This window comes from Sorex araneus, chromosome 4, assembly GCF_027595985.1.
Source record: "Sorex araneus isolate mSorAra2 chromosome 4, mSorAra2.pri, whole genome shotgun sequence".
Lineage (NCBI taxonomy): Eukaryota > Metazoa > Chordata > Mammalia > Eulipotyphla > Soricidae > Sorex > Sorex araneus.
In genome coordinates this window covers 42,179,811-42,205,002 of record NC_073305.1, presented here as the reverse complement: position 1 = coordinate 42,205,002, position 25,192 = coordinate 42,179,811, and the positions used below count along the sequence as shown (strand labels likewise).

Sequence of the window (25,192 nt, the reverse complement as noted above, 5' to 3'; positions counted from 1 at the left end):
AGTAACTGTGTTGGCCTCCATGAGCTGTCCAAATCGCAAACTTTGTTTCCGAAATAAAGACCCATTGTTGGGAGTCTGAGTGTGTACATGAGTGGATTTTATAAGAAGGTCTCCAGTAATAAAGGAAGCTTATTTAGTGGCCTGGCCATTTCCTGGTCTCTTAAGTAAACTCAAAATGGATATAGGACTTGGTGGGTTTTTTGTTTTGTTTTTTTTGCTGGGGGGGGTTGTGATATTTGGGGAATTTGTTTGTTTGTTTTTTAGTTTGAGTCTGCTAGTGAGTGTGCTAGAGATCAGGGCCAGCAGGCTTGTGGAGGGGCCCTCAGAGGAGGCCAACAGGCTCTGCCTGTCTGAGCACCTTGGCTGGTGGGTGGTGCCCTGAGATAAGGCTTCTTGCCTCTGGACCACACCCTTTCTCTCTGGAAAAGTTTTAGTGACTCATTCTGATTTGTTTGGCAGTTGGTTTTGGTGTTTTGTGATATTTTTTTTTTCCCCTGAAACCTTTAAAATGCAGTGATTCATGGTTCTGCCTTTATCTTGTCTAAGACAGACTTCTAAAAGTATAAAATTTATAAATCCTGGGCTGGTCCAGGAGTTTAAGGTCCTTGCCTTGTGCACAGAGGACCTGGTTTTGTCCCCTGACTTCGCATATGGTCCCCCTGAGCACTGCCTGGAGTGATCCCTGAGCACAGAGCAGAGAGCAATGCTAGGCCTGGGTCCCCTCTCCCCCACCTCCACACAAAAATGCAGTTGGTTTTTAGATCCTTACACAAATTAACAGAATTATAGCTTGGATAAATTAATCTTGTACATGGTTAGATTCATTTCTGAAGTTTCGAGGCAGGGACCATTTATTCATCTCTGAAATAACAAGACTGGCTTGTGACCACTTTTTGCTCTCTATCTTTCACCCTGTGAGGCTTTCAAATAGTGACAAATAGCACGACAGTAGGATTTAAACCACAGAAGGTCATCACTATATTTATTATCAGAGGAGATGCTTCCTCCTTCCCTTGGCCCTTGTAAGTGATTGCTTAAGGGTAGACTGAATTTTTAAAATTTTGGCTAAGTATCAGTCTACTAGGAAAATTCAGGATTTTTAGGGTGAATTGGCAATATCAGGCCAGTCCCCCAATGTTAACCTAACATACTAGCTTGGTTAAAATTTTAATCCCCTGCAACTTACTTTGGCCTGTTACAAGCCTCCTGCTTAAGGTTCTAAATACCTTGCATTCTGGGAAAAAAAAAAAAAAGCCAGCAAAATTTAAATTCTCCTCTATGGTACTTTGTACTAGGGGCTGAGAAAATTCAGTCCTTTTGTTTGTTTTTTATTTGTTTGGATGATCATTATCTCTGGCCATGGAGAAAATAATTACTCTAATTTTGAGTTTGTTAAACAGGTCTATAAACAGAGGCTTCACATAGGCCTTAATCACTGAGTTCATTGTCCTTTTATTTATTAATGTACTTTAATCTTTGCTTCCTGTGTGACTGTGAGACTGTCTGGATGTGGCGGTTTAAAGTACTCTTCATAGTGCTGGGTAGGAGAGGCTTCAAAGGACTTGGTTTTAAGTCTAGTGAACAGACCCAGACTTAACTAGATTCCATACTGATAGTATAGCAGGTCAGGCACTTACCTTGCCTGTGGCCTACCCGGGGCCCTGGCACCCCATGTGGTTCAAGCCTTCAGAAGTGGTCCCTGAAAGCAGAGCCAGGAGTAAACCCTGAGCACCACTGGGTCTGGCCCCCAAACAAAAACCAAAACCCAGGTTGAGAGGTAGTGCAGGAGTGACGCACATGAGTTGCCCACAGTGGGCCCCAGTTCAGGCCTCCCCAAGCCCCCGCCCCCCCACTGATCCCCCAGGTATTGAGTTGTGGCCCTGGAGGCCCCTTGAGGACTCCCCAGCATAGCAGGACCCAAGCAAAGCAGCACTGCACCTTCAGGCCCTTGCTTGAACATCCAGCCTGGTTGGCCCAGAAATGCAGAGAATGTCCCCCAGGTCTCCTGAGTACTGTTTTAGAGGCCCCCGAATCAAATCAATCTAGTTAAACTAATTCCTGGCCTCCCTGTAGAATCCTCATTCACAGTCAGAGAGGACCCAAGATTCTGGTACCCTCGCGAGCCCAAGAACAGGGAGGTGTGGTGGCTCTGATAGGTTCAGAAATTTTATGAAACGTGGGGGCCATTAGGCTTCTGCCCTGGTTGCTAAGTCGTTTTAGGATATGATGGAGCTAGAAGGATTTGTCCATCTCCTAGTGAAAAGTGATTAACTATAGGCATTCTTACCAGATTCTGCCTGTCACAAATGGTCATCACCAAGGCAGTCTGGGCTCCAGCCTGATCAAACTGCTGATGGGCCACAAGGGATGGGGCCTGTGAGTTTGGAGTTTGGCCTTCAGGGTTTCCACCTTAAAATCCTTTGAGTTGCCCAACTGTTGATGGGTATCGTGGCAGCTGAGCCCTTCCTGACATACTGCAAGGCTGACCCAGCGCCCAGCAGAAACACACACACACACATACACACACACACACATCTTTGTCCTCCTCTTCCCATAAATGTGAACACAGCTCCTTGCTCTGAGTGGTTACTTTAGGCCACTCTGTGGTTGAATTAAAGCGAAGAGATACTCAAGTGCAAACAAGGCAACTGAATGGCAGAGGGAAGGGAAATTGTGGGGAATTGTTGCTTCTTAGGCTATGAGCTGACAGAGAGGCATAGTCTTGAGTGTTCTGGGTGCCCTCAGCATCATGCCCTGAGTTTTGGACAAATCCTGGCAAGCTAGGACTCACTGAGCAGAGAATCACTACGCAGACCCAAAGACTGGAATTTCCCTACTCCAAAATAGAAAAGAAAAAGAAATTAATATTTGCCCTTTTGACTTGTTAAGGGCAGCATGAAGGAAATGTGTGTGATTTGTCTCAAAGTGGTTTCCCTAATATGTCTCAGCTTTTTGGTTGTCTGATGTAACGAACTGATCTTTTTTTTTTTTTGGGGGGGGGGGTCACACCTGGAGATGCACAGGGGTCATTCCTGGCTCTGCACTCAGGAATCACCCCTGGCGGTGCTCAGGGGACCATATGGGATGCTGGAAATCGAACCCGGGTCAGCCTCGTGCAAAGCAAATGCCCTATACACTGTGCTATTGCTCCACCCGTGGGTACTGATCTTTATTGAGAAGTCCATTTTCAGGGCAACAAAGAAGAAAAGTTAGTTCCATAGCTTTGGAAGCTGTGTGTCAGATAACAAGGATGCCTTATTTGGTTTTGCCTCGGATATTGTGAAACTCAACTGTGAGGAGAATACGCCCTTCTGGTCGATCTTTGGTGTCTCTCCCTTGGCCGGACCCTTTTCCAGATAACAGACTCGTATGGGCTCCTCTGTCTGCCTTCCGCATTTTTCAAGCATGGAACATTCTGGTCACTTGAGTGAGAGTCATAGCCCATCACTTTGATACTTAATACACCCTCTGCGGTCTACAGTCGTGTTTCCCAAAGTGCCCTGGGATGATGGGGGAGCAGTAAGAGCCTCTGTGCAGTCAGGGGCACTTTCTGTTTGTTCACTTGAAGAAGGTCAGTTTCCAGGGGTGGTGTGGGGTGCTGAGTGAGGCTCTTTCCTAGGAAGCAGACCAGATGAGTTTGGAACCTCTCATCTAGACTGTGGCCTTAGTCCTAAAAGTCATCAGACAAGGAACCAGAGAGATACCACAGGGGTTAAGGCACTTGCCTTACATGTGGCCGACACAAATTCAATCCCCAGCATCACATATGGTTCCCTGAGTATTGCTGAGGGTGCCCTTTAAGCGAAGAGCCAGGAATAGCTCCTGAGTACCACTAGGTATGTCCCCAATCCCCAAAATAATAATAATCAAGATCTCCAGGAGATGGAACTAGGATCACAAAGTCTGTGTCTTTTTTCAGGGTTGGGGCAGCGGGGGTGGGAGGCGTGGTGCAGGAAGGATCACATCTAGCAGTGCTCCTTACTCCTGGCTCTGTACTCAGGGATCACTCCTGGTGGTGCACAGGAAAACCATATAGTGCTCCTGTGATTGAATCCAGGCCAGCTGTGTGCAAAGGCAAGCCCCATGTCCACTGTACTATGTCCTTGTCCCAATCCATGCATTTTTCTCCATTCATTCACCTAATGAATAAGTGACCACTCCATACCATATCCTGATCTCAAGAAAGGCCCCAGGTAAGGTTCCAGAGCTTAGCAAGCGTTTCCTAAAGGCCAATTACCTAAAATGAGCACCCTTCTTTTTTCAAACAGGTCTAACAAGATTCAGTTTTATTTGCTTTTCCAGGTCCCAGCCAATTAGTGTAATAAATAGAGGATATATTGGAGGGACTGGTGACTGCAGAATCAAAGTGACTCTAGCCGGGAAGCCAGCTGTACCAAGGAGACATGTGATGACAATTAGAGTCATTGAACAGGGCGTGTCAGGTGGGACCCTGAGCCCACAGCTCTGTGTGCCCTGAGGACGTAATTACCCAGCATACTCAGGAACTGATATGCCTGGTAACAACTCTTTATCATCCCAAAGAAATAGGCGCCTTTTGTACTTAGGACTAGAGAGCAGTTCTCTTTCTTCCCATTGGTTTTACTTTCATTTTTAAGATTTCCATCTTAGCCAGTCATCCCACTGGCTGACATACCGGGCCAGAGTGGTGATACAGTAGGTAGGGTGCTTGCCTTGCAGAGAGCCAATCTAGGATCAATCCCTGGCACCCTATATGGTCCCCTGAGTCCTGTCAGTAATGATTGCTGCACAGAACTAGGAGTAAGACCTGAGCACCATTGCGTGTGGCACAAAATCCTGGGGGATGGGAGTGGTTAATGTGTCTTTTTCCCCCCAGGAACAGACCACAGTTACATGAGAAGGGGCACTTGACAGAGCTTATTAATTATCAGAGAGGGGACAGAATACAGCCAACTGCTTTGGGTATCCCATGAGCATCATTTAATCACTGGGAGAATCTGATTAGCGGAGCTCTGAAATGTATTTTCGGTGACCGTCCATTTCCAACACTGCACCTTTCTGACCATTGGGGGGCAGAAAGGTGCACCAGTTATGGTGAGAGGACCCCCACACTGCAAGGGCCAGGAACTCATCATGTTGCTGTCAACACAGGGGTGAGTGGTAACTGCCCGTCTCTGTCCCATCAACACTCCTCCAGGGGAAACCAGAGTTGAGGGGAGGGGCGCACATCTAGTTGTTTGGTACGTAGCAACTCTTGACTCACAGTTCTCGGCAACTCTGTGAAGATCCAGGGAGTAGATGTCTTAGGCTTACTGGTCACCTCAGCCATGGCATCTGCTGGATTCTGTTGTCACGGTGCAGATGCAGAAGGTGATGCTGTGATGTGTAGCTGAATGGTGTGGCTGTGAGCCAGGGAAAATTTCCTGGGTTATTGGGGCCAGGCAGATCACTCAGAGAAACACGTGCCAAGCATGTGCGAGGCCCTGAATTTGATACCGAGCACCACAGTCCTCCCAAACCCTCAGCATTGCTGGGTTTGGCCCTGGGGACTCTGAATCCCACCAGACCTGAGCACCAAACTGTCATATATGTACCGCTGGCCAAGTGTCACCAAGGGGACCCTTGCCCTCCAAGCACTGCTCGAGGAGGCTCCTATAAAGCAATGTTTTTAAATTAAAAGCTTTATGAGGGTGGTGGAGGGGTGGGCAAGGACATAAGGGCAGGGCACGTGAAGACTCCAAGTTCAGCTCAGCCTTGCGTGGTCCTCAGTCCTTAGAGTAGTAGCTCAGCAACTCTGAAACTCTGAGCCTTAATACTAACTGCATCTTGGGCTGAGTATCGCCAAGAGTGGCCCCTGCTGCCCCTGAGTCCTGCCTGGGAGTCCCCCCCATCCCCAGACTTCCCCCACTCACAAAGCTTTATTGGAGTGGAGCTTAAATAGTGCCCATGGGACCATCAGGGTGCACGTTTGTGTAGCTCTGTGGCAATAAGCGAACCTGGGAATTTACATCTGAATATTGTCTGGACATCGAGCGTTCATCAGGGCTTCGAAGCCTTATGGGGTTTCAGCTTTTCCTTTGACTTGCTTTGGGTTGAAAGTTTAGGATTTCAGAATGTGCAGGGCACAGTCCAGCCCTAGACCCCCCCCACTCCGTGCTCTGCTATTCCCCCCCCCCCCGCCCCATTTGGGGCTTTGGAGGTGTCACTGCAGCTTTTAATGCCTCTCAGTTGTCACAGGTTGCCCCAGATACCACCGAGATCAGGAGCACAGCTGGTTTACTAGAAATTCGGGCGGGCGGGCAGGGGTGGAATCACCATTGGGAGCCCCTATTCCCTGTCTACAGGACAAGTCACACCATTCCTGGCACAGGGTTGGCTGTCTGCACGTCAGGGTATCTTGGCATATTGGTGGAGTTGGCATCTCTTTGGACATGGATTCAGATACATTTCCCCACCTTCCAGCCACCAACTCTCTGCTGCCATGGGAGAGGGGGCGGAGGGGCGGGCAGGGGCGGGGGGGACACCTCTGGTCCTTCATCCTGAGTCTGTGCGGCTTTAGACTCCGGAGCGTCTCATTTCGGGTTAGCATCACTACCCCGTGCTGTCTGCTCCCCGCATACCTTCCCTTTCCTGACTGTGCCGTGTTCCATCCAGAGGCTCTTGTTGAGGGCAGTGGAGGCAGAAGGTAAATGGGATCAGCAGGGTCAGAGCAACCCGGGTTGGCGATACTGCTCACGGATTGCCGTGGAATCCCGAGTTCTCCAGAGACTTGAACACCACGTGTTCACTGCTGGCACTGCTTTAGCTCGCAGCGACCTTAAGCTATGGCAGGTGCAAATCCAGAAAGCCACCCTTTAGAATAAGAACCTGGGTGGGGGCGGTGGAGGGGGGGTATGCATGTCTTGCTGTCATGAGATCTGGGTTGGAGCTCCGGCACAACCAGGAAAACAGTAGATGCGGGGACCCGGTCCCTCCCAGGTCCCGCAGCACGTGCACAGGGACTGATGGACTTCAGCTATTGATTCCTGCTCTGCTCCCGTTGGTGCTGTCCCCAGGGACCCCTCTGCAGCTGTGGTGAAGAGCAGGTTGCAATGCCTAGTACATCATCCTCGTCCTCGGGGAATGAGTGTCTTGCCTAGAGAGAATATATGTGCACAGTCTATGAGTCGTCCAAGATATTCCTGAGAACAGCATCCTCGGCATATCCCGCCAGCTTCCCTCACCCTCGCCTCCAGGCCTGGACTGTGGGGGCTCTCACAGGTGAAGCGCCACAGGCCCCCGGAGCCCCTCGGCTCAGAGGTGATGATGTGCCTCCCTTTCAGTCTGTTAAGCCAGACAACTTCAGCATCCGTCTTGGGATAGAGGCAGTGGTGTGAAAGCTGGAAAGGTCCCCCCTGCCCCCTTCGCACCCCCCCCACACCCCAACCTATCCAACAGCAGATGCCTGAGGAACCAGGTGTCCTGGCTTCTGTGTCTGCCTCTCGTTGGTTGCTCTGTGCTGCTGCTGCTTCTGCTCCTGCTCTCACTGACCCTGGGCCAGGCCTTGCCCTGTGAAGGCTTCCTTTTCCTTTCATCATCGGTCCCGTAAAGGCTTTGGGCAAGACGACCCTGTCTCCTAGGAGCTCAGTTAACTCTCCAGAGGAGAGAAGCCACGTTTGTTTAGTGGAGAGAAGGTTAGATGGCCTCTTTTGCAAGAGAGTCCCGCGTTGCCACGCCTCGCTCACGTGGGAAGTGTAATTCTGTCCTGTCTCCTGGAGGACACGGCAGCACCAAATGTGTGGGTTCCTTCTTCTCTCTTCCAGATGCCAGGATGGACAGAGTAGCTTATGATGCTTATCCCCGCCCACCACTTTCGAGACATTGAGCGGAAGCCGGAATACCTCCAGCCGGAGAAGTGCGTCCCACCTCCCCCGCCCAGCCCCGTGGGAACCATGTGGTTCATCCGCGATGGCTGCGGCATCGCCTGTGCCATTGTCACCTGGTTTCTGGTCCTCTATGCGGAGTTTGTGGTCCTCTTTGTCATGCTGATTCCATCCCGAGACTACGCCTACAGCATCATCAATGGGATTGTGTTCAACCTGCTGGCCTTCCTGGCTCTGGCCTCTCACTGCCGGGCCATGCTGACGGACCCCGTGAGTATGTCTGGGCTGGCTTTCACCGGCCCACACTCCTCCTCTGGCCCTGGCTCGACCGCAGCCTGCATGAGGGGCCAGGACCTTGGGAGTATGAAGAACTGAGGGTCAGAGCTGGAGGGCAAGTGGCTTCAGGACCCACTCCGGGGACCCCATCAGAGCCACAGCCCATCAGTTTGGGGGAAATAATACTGTGTCCATTGGCATTTATTGGTCCTGCTGCTGGCGGGGCCTGGGGTTGGGGAGACCTGGCCTCTTGCTGAGAAGGCTCAGAGAGGAGCCCGTTGCTTAATTGTCTCCATACGTGGACCAAGTGTGTTTGACTGAGGCTCCGGGAGGAGCCTGCCCAGCTACGGAGCCGGGGTCCAGATGGTCCACGCAGAGAGCATGCTGGGGCCGGGCCAGGGTGGCAAGGGGGCTGTCCAGATGGGGTGCCCTGGCGAGGCCAGGACTAGAGCTAGGTGGATCTGAAATTAAAGCCATATCCAATTCCAGGAACCTGCACGGAATGGCCTTCGCTTTGTTTGGGCTCACGTTTTCCTGAAAAGCTGGACAAGCCTGTTTCAGGCCGCGGCAGGCCCCTCTCGGTGACTCTGGGGAAAAGCGGTGGCATCCCGCCCGGTGACTTAGCGAAATCCACCAAGCTGTGCAAGTGACTATTGAATGTCGTGTACCCCGGCATTAAATCCTCCGTGCCTGTTCATTATCTCGTATGGGGGCCAAACGAGAGCGTGTGTTACTTGATGAAGACCCCCCCACCCCACCCTGCTTAATTGTCTCCGTATGTGGGCCGAGTGTATTTAAATGAAAAGGGAAAACAATGCTGCTGGCATCCTGGCCACAGGGCTCACTGTTGTGAGCCCCAGGGAAGGCGTCTCCGAGGGCCTTTCTCCTCCCTTCTCTCAGGGCCAGCCGCTTCCTGTATGTGCAGATGGTGGATGGTTCATCCATCCCGGGGGATGCAGCTTCCGCAGCGCTACCCAACGCAGCTCTGAGCCCACGCCTGTCCAGCCAGCACCCCTCCCCCTGCAGGAACCCAGGGAGAGCGCACCCCCTCCCCCCAGTGGACAGAGGCCACTCAGCCCTGCCTTTGAGTCCCTGTGGGACCCTGAGCCTCATCACCCGAAGGAAAGGCTGGAGATGGGTAGAACCCCGGCACCCTAAAGCACAGGGGACAGGAGAGCTTCCCTGCGGCTAGGTGCATGGCAGACAAGGGCCCGCTCAGACGTCTTCACTACACCCTTGCTGTGATGGATGCAAGAATAGCACATTACTTTGCTCCACTTACATTTTAGAGCCTGCTCAGCTCCAGGCACCTGCCGGAGCAGACGGAGCCAATGAGGAAGACTGGCCCTTGTGATAGAGGCTAGTGGCCAAGGCAGCCCAGGGAGGGTGGCTGCATGGAGGAGGTGAGGCCTAAGCCGGCTGTCAGTGCAGCCTATGTGGGCTGGCGAGGTGGAGGGGCTTGGGCCACTGAGGCCCCAGCCGAGTGGCGTGCACGGAGCCCTCCAGCTACTTGCTTGGCATGTTGGAGGAACAGGGGGAAGGCCAGGAGGACTGAGCCGGGACAGAGGCACTGCACAGCATGGGAGGAGGCGGCTGCAAAGCCGGAACTGGCAGAACCTAGTGGGAACTTTGGTCTTTATTCTCAGTGTGGTGTCGGTGGGCCCCACAGGGGGGGAGGGGGGCTCATGTGGAGGGGGGAGGAGAAAGACGGTCACTTTCTCATATCCACTTCTGCCATCCGGGACCCAGGGTTACTGGGTTGTTTTGTTTTTTGTTTTTTTTTTGCTTTTTGGGTCACACCCAGCGATGCTCAGGGGTTACTCCTGGCTTTGCACTCAGGAATTACTCCTAGCAGTGCTTGGGGGACCATATGGGATGCCGGGGATCGAACCCGGGTCGGCCGCGTACAAGGCAAACGCCCTACCCGCTGTACCATCGCTCCGGCCCCCAGGGTTATTGGGTTCTTGTCTCACCTCGAAGAAAGGAATTTCAGGAGTAGAACAGCACTGAAGTAAATAGATTTTATTTGGAATGCTTTTGAAGGTGTGTGTGGGGAGAGAGAGAGAGAGAGAGAGAGAGAGAGAGAGAGAGAGAGAGAGAGAGAGAGAGAGAGAGAGAGAGAGAGAGTTCGGGCAGCATAAGCGTGCCCCTCCTTTGTTCAAGGTGGCTTTTATAGAGTATCTTCTCGGGATGTCTTGGTCTAGAATGTTCTGGAGTCTCTTGGTCTAGAATGTTCTGGAGTCTTCTATGGACTGAATCACAAAAATTAATTGGTAATTAAGGGAGAGGTTGAAGGGTTTGAGGAACTTCATGGGAAAGGGTCCAATCTCCTCAGGGTCTGCTGCTGAAGGTCTTATCAGGTCTCTGTTTCCTGTATCCACGGGGTGGATCATCCTTAGAATTTTCCTCCCAGAAGTTTTGTTGACCTAAGTTTCATTGCCAGGGCCTTTCCCTGCCTACCTGCCTACATCAAGTGCAGTGAGAAGCCATTGGAGAGGCCTGATTTGCAGAAAGGCCTGATTTGCAGAAAGGCTTCATGCTTGCTGTGACTGGGGGGTGAGGTGGGTGAGCCCAACCAGAGATGAGAGCTGCTGCAGCTGCCGTCAGGCTGGGGCCCGGCTGTGTCCCGCCCCCCAAAAAACTATTTGCAGTGTATGTTTTGCATCTGAGTTTTGGGTTTTGTTCCCCCACCCCTCCCCTTCCCTGGTTATTTGGGCCACACCACAGCTTATTCCAAGGCTCAGGAATCAGTCCCAGCATTGTTCAGGAGGTCATGGGGAGCCAGGGACTGAACATAGGCCTGCCACATGCAAAGTGAACTGCCCTTACACATTGAGCCGTCTCTCCAGCCCTGGAGTGCTAGAGAGAGAGAGAGAGAGAGAGAGAGAGAGAGAGAGAGAGAATTTGCTTTCTGGGTCACATCCGGCGATGCACAGAGAGAGAGAGAGAGAGAGAGAGAGAGAATTTGCTTTCTGGGTCACATCTGGGTCACATCCGGCGATGCACAGAGAGAGAGAGAGAGAGAGAGAGAGAGAGAGAGAGAGAGAGAGAGAGAGAGAGAGAGAGAGAGAATTTGCTTTCTGGGTCACATCCGGCGATGCACAGGGGTCACTCCTGGCTCTACACTCAGGAATCACTTCAGGTGGTGCTCGGTGCTGGGAGGATCACATGGGATGCTGGGAATCGAACCAGGTTGGCCATGTGCAAGGCAAACACCCTACCTGCTGTGCTATCACTCCAGTCCCCTTGCCGGTGCTCTTGATTGAAGGGACAAACCCGGGAAGGACGGTTTTGGAGAAGCCAGCACTTCTATTCTGGCTACACTTTTTTTTTTTTTTTAATACACTTTTTAATACACTTGAGCAGAGATGCCTGGGGGGCGGCAGAGAACCAGGGAGGGGCACATCCCTATTAGAGCAGAGAGTGGTGGTCTTTGGATTTTAGGAGAAATCCAAAGTGATGCAGGGAAGGATGCAGGGAAGTGGGTGCCCCACAGGGAAGAAAGGCTCAGCCTTGGCATTCGCGTGGGAGTTCACCCTGGGGTGAGGCGCAGCTGCAAAGGCGGGAACCCCTGGGGCACCAGGGATTTCTGGGGGGCAGAGGTAGGAGCCCCCCCTCGGAGTGCCAGCCCATCTGTGTGGGAGCTTCATTAGCACTACAGGGGGGAGACTGTTTTTAGAAAGCATCTCTGCAGGGTTCCAAGGAGTTTCCCGGTAAGATTATAACATTTGTATCGCCTACCATTTTTTTTTTTTTCAAAAACACTTGCATCATAGGTTTATAAACAGTGTGTAACAGTTATACAATGTGTATTCTTTCTCTATTTGTTAGTACTGCTAGTTAAGAAAACAAAAAAAAGAAGTCTTTTTTCAGTTACTTTACTGCTTAGCTTTGAAATCTTGTATCCAAATATATGATCAGAACCATTGTAACCAGCACAGCTTTCTGGCCTTTCTCAGCCCTGGACTCCCAGCTCTGCAGCGAATGGTCAGTGGACCTCCGGTGGAGTCCTTCCTGCAGGAGAGAGAAAGGGAGGGAGGGGCCCGGCCTGCTTCCCGGCTTTGCCTCCCAGTGCCCCTGTGGGGTGGGGAGAATCTCCTCCAGGGAGCCTTGAGTCCCCAAAACACTCCAGATCAGGGGAGTTCCAGGGTCCGAAGCCACCTCTTGAAGATGGTCTGGGCTCAGGACCCTTACTTGCTGATGCATCCTCCTCCCTTCTCCCTTCTGGTTTCACCACCTTGTCTTTTGTGGGAAGGTGGGGTCCCCAGATGGTGTTCTGGGGGTCCCCGAGGCCACTCTGGCAACACGTAGCCAACTAGGCCAGCGCTCAGTGATAGGACCCGATGACCCAAGCAGACGGTGCTGCTCAGGCTCTTGGGTAGCTCAGGGAAAGGATTGGGGTGCCTCCAGGGCTTCACCCTGCAGTGATGCTTGTACGTGTTGTATTGTCCTCGGTACTTACCCACATACCTGCAGCTATCTCAGTCTTTTTTTTTTTTGCTTTTTGGGTCACACCCAGCGATGCTCAGGGGTTACTCCTGGCTTTGCATTCAGGAATTACTCCTGGCGGTGTTTGGAGGACCATATGGGATGCCAAGGATTGAACCCAGGTCAGCCGTGTGCAAGGCAAACGCCCTACCCACTGTGCTATCGCTCCAGCCCCTGTCTCAGTCTTAATGTTAGTATCGGGGTTGGCTTGAACAGGAGAATAACTTTATGGCACTGTAGCACTGTAGTACTGTGTTCATGAATTTTTTTTTTCGAGCAGGCACCAGTAATGTCTCTATTGTGAGACTTGTTATTACTGTTTTTGGCATATCGAATACGCCACGGGTAGCTTGCCAGGCTCTGCCGTGCAGGTGGGATATTCTTGGTAGCTTGCTGGTCTCTCTGAGAGGGATGGAGGAATCGAACCCAGGTCGGCTGCGTGCAAGGCAAATGCCCTACCCACTGTGCTGTTGCTCCAGTCCAACTCTACAGCATCAAAGCAATTTTGTTTGCAGATACTGATTCTGGGTGTGGGGGGCTGAGGATGGGGGCACATCACAGCAGTACCAGGAGTCCAGCCCAGGGTTCCCACATGTACAACATGTGCCCCAGCTCTTTGAGCTGTCTCCCTGCCCCCCAAAGCGTTTTCAGTGATTTTTGGTTTGTTCCATTTTTTTAAGGCTCCTCACATCACTTATCTGATAAATATGTAAGTGTTCTCCAGACAGGGTCGCAAGTCCTATAATTTGATTGGGTCTGAATCCCGTGTCTGGAACTCATTAGGCACCTGACCTTGGGAAATTATCTCTCTGCTTCCGTTACCTCATCTGTAAAGTGAGGAGTATTGTCTCTGCTGCATAGGCCTATTGTCAGAGTCAACTGACAGCCCAGCAAAGCACTTGGAGCTGTGCCTGGATGTAAGCACTTAATAAATGTCTGTTGCATCATCATTATTCAGCCTGGGTTTATTGACTGCATGCACCTTGCCAAACCCTGGGCAGTTCAAGGTGCTACAAGTTGAAAGACTGGCCCCGGGAATTTTAGAGGAGAGATCCATGTGTAATTAGATAATAGGTGTTCTAGGACAAATAGCTGTGAAGGGCTCTGTCTTTGGTGTGGCCTGCGGCCTTAGGAAGAAGACAGGGAAGGCGATCTCTGATTTGGGTACAGTAACCCAGAAGTAGAATGCGGGTCAAAAGTAGACTGTGGAGTGGGTGGCACAATTGGGGGCTAAACTCATTGGTAGAGTAGGTGAGGTGGTAGGGAGAAAGAAGAGCTAGGGGGTGACTCTTGGGTTTTTAATCCCAGAAGAGGAAGAAGAGGAGGAGAAATCATTTGGGGAAAATGCAGTGAGGGGTGTGTGTGTGTGTGTGTGTGTGTGTGTGTGTGTGTGTGTGTGTGTGTGTGTGTGTGTGTGTGTGTGTGTGTGTTGACTTTTGGAAGCTAAGTTTGATTTTTGTTTCACTGACTTCTTTTTTCTTTTTGGGTCACACCCAGCGATGCACAGAGGGGTTACTCCCGGCTCGTGCACTCAGGAATTACTTCTGGCGGTGCTCGGGGTACCATTTGGGATGCCGGGGATGGAACCCGGGTCGGCCACGTGCAAGACAAATGCCCTACCCACTGTGCTATCGCTCCAGCTCCTATTTTACTGACTTTTGACCAACTCAGTAAAAACCCTGCCCAACTCCAAAAGAGGTCTGCATGCATTGGCACTTGGGGTTGAGGGTGTCCAGGGGAAGAGAGTAGTGAGGAGGGAGGAAGTCTGAGGAGCCCCAGTTTCCAGAACAGGAGAGGGCCAGAGGCAGGGGCCACAGCAGGCATCCCTGGGATCTGAAGTAGCTCCCCAAGGACAGGGAGAAGACATGTGGGGCCCGTGGGGTCCTCGTCCCAGGATCTGTGTTTCCAGAAGTTTCTTGGATTCTTGCAGTCCACCTTCGAGTTTGGCCCTTGCCTTTGTGAGAGCAGTTAGTTTCCAGGTGTGGAGGGGCTGGGTGCCAGAGAATGCAGAGCAGAGGGGTGAGCAGAGAAGGCAAATGCATGTGACTGCTAGAGGCTTCATGTGAAGGTAGGGCTGAGCTAGATCTTGGAAATGCTCTTAGGGAATAGGATGGGCTCCTGGCCGGAGCGTTAGTACAGCGGATAGGACGTTTGCCTGGCACGCAGCAGACCCAGGTTCAATCCCCAGCATCCCATATGGTCCCCCAAGCACCACCAGGAGTAACTCCTGAGTGCAGAGTCAGGAGTAACCCCTGAGCATCACCAGATGTGACCCCAAAAAAGCAAAAAAATTGAAAATAGTTGGGCTCCCAGGGGCCAGAATTTACTAGGACCCCTGCCAGGTGGCAGGTCCCCAAGCTCCCAAGGGGATGTGGAATTGCAAAGGAGATACCCCAGCAGCCTATTTCCTCTGCAGCAGGCTTGAAGTAGGAGTGAAGGAGAATGCCGACCCTGAGGCCAGTCACCAAGGGGAACTGTCGGTGGAACCTCCCCACTCTGGAATAGAATTTACTCCAGGGGGAAAGGTATATTTCAGTGTGAACATTTCTTTGGGTTGTTTTGGGGCCATGCCTGGCAGTGCTCAGGGCTTACTCCTGGTTCTGTGCTTACTCCTGGTTCTGTGCTCAGGGATGTGCACAGATCCTGGAGGACCACATGGTACCAGGGCCGGGGGGTTGACTGGGACTGGCCATATGCAAATACAAGGCAGAAACCCTGCCCCTACACTCTCTTTCCTCCTGCCCCCCTTTTTTCCTTTTACCTTTAATTGTAGTTTCTGTAACATGGTTACAGTCATGTGAATGTTAGTGGTTTTGACTCAAGAAAGAGGGTACTTCGCCTCTCCGTCTGTGTGCCAGACCTTTCCAAAGCAGAGTCCACACTGATGGGAATTCTGCTTTCCTGTGATAAGAGTCCTTTGTTGCTGTTCCCCACGTCAGCTGGGCACTTTTCATGGTTTGCCCTATGGTCCGCCTACCAATGATTGTTTGCTTTTAAATTTTCTCTCATGGCATCTGAATTTTGCAGACCTGAGTGTTTTTCTTTATTTCTATAACCTTTAGGAAAACAAAGACTCTGGGCAATTTTACGTATGTGTGTACTTAACGTTGGTTTGGGAGCTACACCCATTGGTGTAGTGTGGTTCTAGGCATCAAACCCAGGCCTTCCCCAGCTGAATCACATGCCCCTGCCCTGTGGTGGGCATTCTCTCCGGCCCCACTTCAGGCGACTGAAGGAGCATGAAGGGTACCCTGTGCACCCCTCAGCTCCACAAGGAATGTTCCAAATCTGGTTTTGTACTCTCCAAGCCACTCTCAACTCCTTCCCCTCTCAGGCCCTGGATGTGGCCACTTACCACCGCAGGGATAGTGTTTCCGGAGTCAGGTATTATGGTCTTCAGCTTCTTGGTGCCCACATGCCTGTGTGCCGGGTAGATCCGTGCTTTAAGAATTTTCTTCTTGGGACTGGAGCCGTAGTGCAGCAGGTAGGGCATTTGCCTTGCACGCGGCCGACCCTGGTTTGATTCCCAGCATCCAATTTGGTCCCCCAAGCACTGCCAGGAGTAATTCCTGACTCCAGAGCCAGGAGTAACTCCTAAGCATGGCTGGGCGTGACCCAAAAAGGAAAAAAAAAAAAAAAGACTTGTCTTCTTGGCCAGAATGATAGTACAGTGGATAGGGTGTTTGCCTTCCATGCAGCCAACCCAGGTTCAGTTCCCAGCAGCCCGTATGATCCCCCAAGCACTGCTAGGAGCAACTCCTGAATGCAGAGCCAGGATAACCCCTGAGCATCCTTGGGTGGCACTCAAAAAAAAAAAAAAAAAGAATTGTCTTCTTGAGAGCTAGAGAAATTGTACAGGGGGGTGAACACTTGCCTTGCACGTGGCTGACCCAGTTTCAATCCCCAGCACCCCATATGGTCTCCAAACCCCACCTGGAGTAAATTCCTGAGCACAAAGCCAAGAGTCAGCCCTGAGCACCTCTGGGTATGGCCCAAAAGCAAGGATAAGAAAAGAATTGTCTTTCTGGCCTCCCATATCTCACTCACATGAGTGAGCACAGAGCTTAGTGAGTTCACGGAGGTTCCTGGCTCCTCCTGAGCCCTCGGCCCATCACCCCAGACACACCCGCAGGGAAGCATGGTGTTGCCCCATGCCTGTGGACAGCCCACCCCGTACTGCCCATTTCCAGAGCCGGTCAGTCCTCACCAAGGCCGAGGAGAGGGCCGAGAGCGAGCAGGCCAGAAGGGAGAGGCTGGGGGTAGATAGCGGGCCGGGAGGAAAGGAAGCCCACGGCCTTGCTGGCACTGCGAGAGTTGTTTCCAGAGTTGTTGGGGCTTGGATTTGCTCTCCAGCTCCGCCCACATCTCTCAGTTCACCCACAAACCCTGAGCCAGGCCACTGCCCCTCCAGGCACTCTTCCTGCCAGCCTCGCCCTCCGTCTGAGCCCACCTCACCCAGCCTTTGTGAGCCCTCCGTGGTTCTCATGCCTTCATCTTTCCCCCAGCTTTTGGAGGTCTGCGCCCCCCGCGCCTCTCCAAGCTCCACACGGCGCTTGGCGCAGCAACAACTTCAAGGAGAGAGTTCACTGGCTGCCTTTGTGGGCTCCATAGCTGGAATCTCTGCCCCCCATGAGTCATCTTCTCAGCAAAAGACAAAACCGCAGCTCCCTGGCACGTGCGTCCCTGATCCCTCTTTTTTCTTCAGTCACTTTCCCCTCCCAGAATTACTCTTTTATAGGAAAGATCCTGGTCGGTCCAGTGAACTTTTGTGCTCGGTCTGTTCCTGCCTGCCAGGCCTCTCTGGAGGCCCCGATGGGAGAGCCAGCATGTCCCCTTCACGGAGGGCGGGTGGCTGGAGGGTGACAACGGGAGCAGGAGTGTTGGGAGACTCAGGTAGATTGTGTGAGGGTAACACACAGACACGCACACGGGACTTAAGGTGATGGGAAAGCCTGTCTGGGCCAGAAAGACGACCCAGAGCCTCCCAGACCTCCCAAAGGCTCATCTCGGTTTAGTATCTGATGCACAGTACGGGTGTGTGTGTGTGTGTGTGTGTGTGTGTGTGTGTGTGTGTGTGTGTGTGTGTGTGTGTGTGTGTGTGTGTGTGTGTGGCGGGGGGGGGGTGTCAAGGTAAAGGTGGGGTCCTGCCGCCCAAACCCCATTAACAGGTCCCGTGCTCCTTTGTCCTTTTGGAATTGAGAATTTGTGGCCTCCCAGATGCCCGTGTCTCGTTAATTACATGCCACGCTGCTTTGTTCCCAGACTGTGGTTATGGGCATGTGACGGGCGTCTGATGGTGCCACACACCAGGCCAGAGTGACAGTGCAGAGGGTCATGTGCTCACCTTTCACACAACTGACCCAAATTCAGTCCCCAGCTTTCCACTGGGTCCCCCTGAGCACCGCCAGGGGTGAACCCTGAGCACAGAGCCAAGACTAAGCCTTGAGCACTGTAGTGTGCCCCCCCCACCAAAAAATAAAAATTTCAGGGCTCCTCTACAGGAGACCAGGGGTGCTCTCTTGGCTCCGACACTCCCAGTTTGTAATCCCCACCAGTGCTCACTGCCACTGCAGTCTGGGTGTGGTTCAAATGTCACATTAGCGCTCTTGCTCGGGGTAGGGGCCCCAGGCAGTACCCAGGGCCCACTCAGCTCCAGTAGTGGCACTGATGGTGTCATGTAAACCTGCCACAGAGGCCTCGGGGTGCTGGGGACAGGGTCCCTCCCGTCGCTGTGAGCGGGCCCGTTAGCAGGCCTGGTTCTTGTGTGGAAGCCGTGCCCCATGCTGGCCTCCTGCGTTCCCTTCTTGAGCACTGCTTGTTTTCACTCCTGTCACCTCTTTGCTGGAAAAACTGCTTGATCTCCTGTCCCTGAACTCTAGCCCGGAATAAGGCAGACACAGTCACGGGGTTTCTGGTTTCATACTGTCAGCCCTGCCCCAAAACCTTTTAAAAATGTAGGTGTCTCAGGACCGAACCAGTAGTCCAGAGGGTAGGGTGCTTGCCGTGCACGTGGCCAACCCGTATTTGTTCCCCTTGTGCCACATGTGGTCCCCCAAGTCTGCCAGGAGTGATCCCTAAGCGTCCCTACGTGTGGCCCCAAACAAAAGCAAAAAATTAAAATGCAGATGCCTGAAGCAGAGATGGTGACCCAAGGGCCTGTGGGGCAGGGGGTGGTAGCTGGCGTGGTCCAGCCCCACCCCCTGGAATATGGCCAGGAAGGCGCCATTCCCACACCTTGGTCTGAGCTGCGGCTGCAAGAGCTGTGAGTGGAGAGGTAGACAGGTTTCTGCTGTTGGAAAAACAGTCATGCGCTATCTAGCATCAGACCAGGTTGACTGCCAGCAAGGGAAGGCCTGGGCCCTGGCTGCTCTCCCTGCCCCACCCACCATGGTCCCTTCACTCCCGCACCCCGTGTTTGGGTCTCTGTGTCCCCGCTCCCCTTCTCCTTACTCTCGTCTTCATTCCTTCCTGGGCCACCTTCTGGAGCCCTGCGTGCCCAATAGCTCTGGGCTCTCCTGAAGAGCAGCCCCTGCCCCGGCCATCCGCCCCGCCCGGGGACAGCCCTTCCGCTGTGCTGCTTGAACTTCCTGAGCAGTTTGCTGCTGCTCTGCCATCTTTTAGAACTGCTGTCAGCTTCCACAAGCCAGGGCACCTGCTGCAGGGGGCACTTCATTAGAGTTCGAGTGACAGGAGTGAACCCACAAGTCCACTGAGCACCAAGTAGGAGAGTGAGGCCAAGTTAGAGGCCCGGCTCGGCCCCGGCTCGGCCTGGCTTCCTTCCTTTGGCTCGGGCGCTCAACCAGCCTGCCTCTAGCCCACCGCCACAGAGCACGTGGCCAGCTCCGCGGGGCTGCCGGACTCCAGGCATCCCAGAAGGAAGGAGAGTACATCCCGGGGCAGGTGTGGTCCAGGAACCAGTGGAAGAACTCAGGACAGTGGCTCATGGCTCACTAAGAACAAAATCCAATCCTGTGTAGCAGTGCTTCTGATTAAAACAGAACAAAACAAACCCTCATTCCAGTTGAAACAACTCATGAAAATTTCGGGCTGCAGATTTTGATCCGAGAAGACTAGACAGTGTCCACCAACAAAAACTTGCAAAGGCTGAAACAGTAGGGAGTGGGGGATGGGGGTGCGTACTTGGTGGTACTCAGGGGCCCTGCAGGGGCCCTCAGGAGTGGTGGGTCCCAGTGATGCTCAGGGAGTGTGCAATATCAGGTCTCAAACCCAGGCCTCCCACACGCAAAGCATGTGCATGAGCCTTTCGAGCCATCTCCCCAGTTCTGTTCGTGGGAAACTTAATGTAGGTCCCCAAAGTAGGTGCACCACATCCTCATTGTACGTAGAAAAGGATGGTTCAGGGAAACAAGGTCAGCGAGACGAAAGCAGAATCCTCAGGGACAGTGTAACTGCTCGTCATAGGACACCCACCAAGGGATTCTTGTGGCTTCTCAGAAAGACGCTTTGTCAGTGAATATTCATCAGTGTTGGTGTAGGTCTGAACGCAGCGTCCACGTGGTGTTAGCGTGGGAATGTCCTGTCTGTGTGAGTAGTTGTTGCTTCCAAATGACCATCTCCATGTGGAATGTCAGGACTGAGAGAACGCGCAGTCCAGTCCTGACACCCTTTCTCTCTCTTACAGGGAGCTGTGCCCAAAGGAAATGCCACGAAAGAATTCATCGAGAGTTTACAGCTGAAGCCCGGGCAGGTGGTGTACAAGTGTCCCAAATGCTGCAGTATCAAGCCCGACCGAGCCCACCACTGCAGGTACCTGTGCGCCCAACACATTCACACACACACAGTCACACACTCAAACATTCACACTCTCATACTCAAGCACTCTCGCTCACACATACAGTCACACACATACTCATATACTTTCTCTCTCTCTCACACAGTCACATTCTCAAACATTCCACTTTCAGTCTCATACACACTCCCTCACACACAGTCACATTCACACTTCATACACTCACACAATACACCATTTTACAGTCACACACTCATTCAGTCTCATCCATGCTGTCACAGTCAACACTCATCTGCATACTCTCACAGTCATACACAGTCACACTCAAACTTTCACACTCATACACACTCTCACACACAACACACTGTCTCACAGTCACATTCACACACACAGTCACACTCGAAACATTCACACTTGTACACATTCCCATGTACTCTCATTCACATTCGTTTTTTCTTTTTTTTTTTTTAATGCTGATTTATTTATTTATTTTTGCTTTTTGGGTCACACCCGGTGATGCACAGGGGATACTCCTGGCTCTGCACTCAGGAATTACTCCTGGCGGTGCTCGGGGGACCCTATGTGATGCTGGGAATCGAACCTGGGTCAGCCACTTGCCAGGCAAATGCCCTCCCCGCTGTGCTATCATTCACATTCTTATACACACTTATACACACTCACATACCGTCAGCTGTCACACATATAACACACACTGTCATACTCTAAAACACCCACACACAGTGAAACATTCATTCTCATTTTCCTAGATAGTCACTCTTTCCCATACACTCACATACTCTCAGGCATACAATGCACATGGTCTCACACAGTCACATACTCACAGACACAACACACTCTTCTGTACACATGCACTCTAACTCTGTAATACAGCCACATGCTTTCACGGACACTGTACACTCTGTCTCGCTCACACACACACACACACACACACAAACACACACACACACACACACACACACTAAACCAGTACCCACTTCCACCATGAATGCCATCAGGAACAAAACTGGTGGCTGTCCCCTTGTCTGAGCCCAGTGACTACCTAGTGTTCCTCTCGGTTGGCACGAGTATGTGGCTTGAGCTCAGGATCCCTGTGCCAACACTGAGCTCTGCAGCCCCTGACCTCAGCCCATGTGACCCCGCACTGTCTCAGCCTCTATCAGAGTGTCCTTGAGCGTGAGGAGATTTCTGCTCTTCCTCCCTCACAGCTGTGTTCCTAGTTAAGGATACATGAGACGGGGCTTGAGAAAGTCTCTCTGTGACTAGTGCTGCCTCATTTCAGAAGTGGACTCTAGTCATGGACATTTCTAGAGAAATGAAGGGGTTGGGGGGCTGAATGAAAATTTTCCTTGGAAGAGACCTAGAGGTTAAAGCAGGCATAAATTTCACCCCCGTAGGCCATTTCCCTTCCTCTGCCAACTTTTCCATCTCAGGTTTCAGATTTTTTCATTGTTTTGAGCCTTCTCCACCAGAGAATCTACGAAAAACCACACCTCATCATTGAAGGGCTTTAAATGCTAAGTGATGAGGACAGGAGAGATTGCTCAGTGGGTAGGGCACTTGCCTTGCACACGGCTGACCCAGGTTCAATCCCCGGCATCCTGTATACTCCTGGTACTCCCTGAGCACCGCATGGAGTATGGCCCCAAGCTCTCCGCAGCCTCCACTGCCCGGCATCTTCCGCGCTGCCTCTTCCTCGCCTCTCTCCCACCCTCCGAGGGCGGGACTCTTGGGTGCTAGTAAACAAATTAGTTGGAGCAAAACAAGAGCTGCTGACTCAGATGAGTTGGAGGGAGGGTGCCTGTTCCTGCTTCCAAAAACATGTGCTGACAACTGCTGCTTGGCGGTGGCTCACGGTGGCCCGGGCCATCTGGGGCCAAAGCACTTTGTTTGGGGTTTTATTTTATTTTTTGGTTTTGGGTTTTTTGATTTGTTTCATTTGGGGGCCACATCCGATTGTGCACAGGGCCTACTCCTGGCTCTGGACTCAGGGATCAGGCAGGCTCCTGGAGACCATATGTGGTGCCAGGGATGGAACCTGGGTTGGCTATGTGCAGGACAAGCACCCAACCCACCGTACCGTCACTCTGGCCCCGGGGACACACACATTGGACAAGGAAATTCTGCAGGACACCACACAGCTCTCCGGTGGCCAGTCGAGCTGAGAGCCCAGCCATCTGGTTAGAAAAAGTTGGTGTCGGGGGCTAGGATGTGATTCAGTGGGAGAGACATGCCTTGCGTGGGTGAGGGCCAGGGTTCTATTATTCCCAACACTGCATAAGCTAAAGACCAACACACCCAATGTGTGCAGTGGCTTTTACTACACCCTCGGCGTGCTCCCGGGGCTCACTGCGTCTCCGTGTCCTGTACACAAGACCATGGCGTGATGCCAGAGAAGAACATAAGTGGGCCTGTTGGCGTTGTTAGGGAGAGAGCAAGCTTGGAGCAGCCTCCGTGATGAGGTGGACTTTGCCCATAGCAAGCCTGGAGAAAGGGGCCTGGGAGCTGGCCATGGCTGCCTGTGTGGGTGCCCTTATGGGTCGGGGTGTGCAGTGGATGCCCACATTTTCAGCTTGTTCTTCACAGTGGATGCTGTTTGAGGTGAAGTGACCAGGTGGGCTGTGGGCAGTGACCCCCAGAGCCCAGAGCCTGACACCCTGCGTCTCTTCCAGGCCTGCTTTCTCCCAGTGCCAGCCATAGAGCTGTTCGAGCTAGGCTGGGCAGTGAGTCCAGCACACACTTAGAGGCCCCGCCCAGCCCCTGTGTGCCAGCGCCTGGCCCCAGGTCTGCCATCTTGGCACTTCGTGTCTTTGCAAACAGAAGACTCAGAGCCCGGTGCACTGGACTAACCCTGGCAGGCTCAGCGGGCTGTAAGGCCTTGGCTGTAGCCGCAGGGTCTTGGGAATTGCCGTGGCAGATCAGGAAAGCAGGTTCTAGGATCACGGGGTGTCGCTTTTTCCCCAGGGACATCACAGCAGAACAGCCTTGAACAAAACAATCAATCAGAAGGAGGCGCTGCCGCCCCGGCCTGTGTCTCACCCTGTGGGGTGGCAGCGCCGGGTCTGGCTGCTTTGGGAGGCTCCCCGACTGTGAACCCGACTCCCAGGGTCACACCCCGGCCTCTGGAGAGCAGGAGAGTGTTTAGGCTGGGGCCCACGAGGCCTCTGGTGCTGCACAGCCGCTGCCTGGGAACATGGGCCCAACATGTAGGGAGCTGCTACGCTTCACTACTGGTCTATAGTAGTGAAGTTTTGGGGCTTTTTCTTGTTTGTTTTATTTTGTTTTGGGGGGGCCACACCTGGAGGTGCTCAGGGTTTACTCCTGGCTCTGAGCTCAGGGATCACTCCTGGCAGGCTCAGGAGATGATACGGGGTATGGGGGATCAAACCTGGTTTGGCCACCTACATGGCAGACATTACTAGCTGTATTATTACTTTGGCCCCAGATATGTAGTTCTGTAGCTTTGTATTTGCTTTTTGTTTGTTTGTTTGTTTGTTTGTTTTTTATTTATTTATTTATTTATTTTGCTTTTTGGGTCACACCTGGCGATGCATAGGGGTTACTCCTGGCTCTGCGCTCAGGAATCACCCCTGGCGGTGCCCAGGGGACCATATGGAATGCTGGGAATCGAACCCGGGTTGGCCACATGCAAGGCAAATGCCCTACCCGCTGTGCTATTGCTCCAGCCCCTGTTTGTTTGTTTTTTGGCCACACCTGGCGACGCTCACGGGGTTATTCCCGGCTCCGCACTCAAGAATTAGTCCTGGCAGTGCTGGGAGTACCATGTGGGATGCCAGGGATTGTCCCCGGGTCAGCCCCGTGCAAGCCTGACACCCTGTTCTCTGTATGATCACTCTGGCCCTATTGGTCTAGACTTTGAAAGTTCTGTACTGGGATGTGTCACCAGTTTTTTCCCCAAGAAATACATGTAGAGGGGATGGGATATGTATGGCTCAAAAGGGTGGAGCACACGCCTGGCATGGCAAGCCCTGAGCTCTGTCCCAGGCACCACATGCAGTCACCATCAGTGGGGTAGCACTGGTGGCCCCAGATACTTTGGCCCAGATCCAAGCACTCAAGATTCAGCCCACACCCCTGGGCTGATATTTCTAGGACTATATTGCTATATAGTCCTGATGGGACTATAAGGAGAGGCTGCTAAAATCTTAGGGCTGGGACGAATGGAGACATTACTGGCGCCCGCTCAAGTAATTGGATGAACAATGGGATGACAGTGACAGTGCTACAGTGATATTGCTGGATGTGGCCCTGTTAGAAATGTGTACATAGGCATGTGTGTATTTTAAATTGTCAGCACTCACTGGGGCCAGAGAGAAGGGTGTTTGGGTGTGACCCAAAAACCTAAAATAAAAAAATGAATTGTTAGCACACCACTAGACCAAGCTATAAGCACCTGGCTTTGTTGCCTGCCTTTGTTCTTAGCCCATTAGGGCCTTCCTTTCTCACCTGAACCTTAGGGCTCCAGGGAAATTCTTTGTTTTGTTTGGGTTTTTTTTTTTTCTGTTTTCTGGGGTGTGCGCAGTGGTGCTCAGGACTTACTCATGTCTCTGCACTCAGGGTCACTCATGGCAGTGCTCAGGGGAGGGAACTCAGGTCAACTGTTGCAAGGCAAATGCCCTACCCTTCTGTATTAAGTCTCCAGCGCTACAGGGAAATTATTTTTCTTTTTTTTGCTTTTTGGGTCAGACCCAGCATTATACAGGGGTTACTCCTGGCTCATGCACTCAGGAATTACTCCTGGCGGTGCTCGGGGACCATATGGGATGCTGGGACTCAAACCCAGGTCGGCCGTGTGCAA

General features: G+C 52.3%; 1 protein-coding gene across 2 annotated transcripts in view; it reads left to right on the top strand.

Annotated features, from left to right (window-relative positions):
• ZDHHC3 (zinc finger DHHC-type palmitoyltransferase 3) overlaps positions 1–25,192 on the top strand; it is a 53,661-nt gene that overhangs the window by 9,657 nt on the left and 18,812 nt on the right. For both annotated transcript variants that reach the window (XM_055136316.1, XM_004614530.2), the window contains exons 2-3: positions 7,782–8,111; positions 20,248–20,372. In XM_055136316.1, coding sequence (XP_054992291.1) covers positions 7,806–8,111; positions 20,248–20,372 — 431 coding nt within the window. In that variant the 5' untranslated portion in view covers positions 7,782–7,805. The remainder of the gene's footprint in view (positions 1–7,781; positions 8,112–20,247; positions 20,373–25,192) is intronic.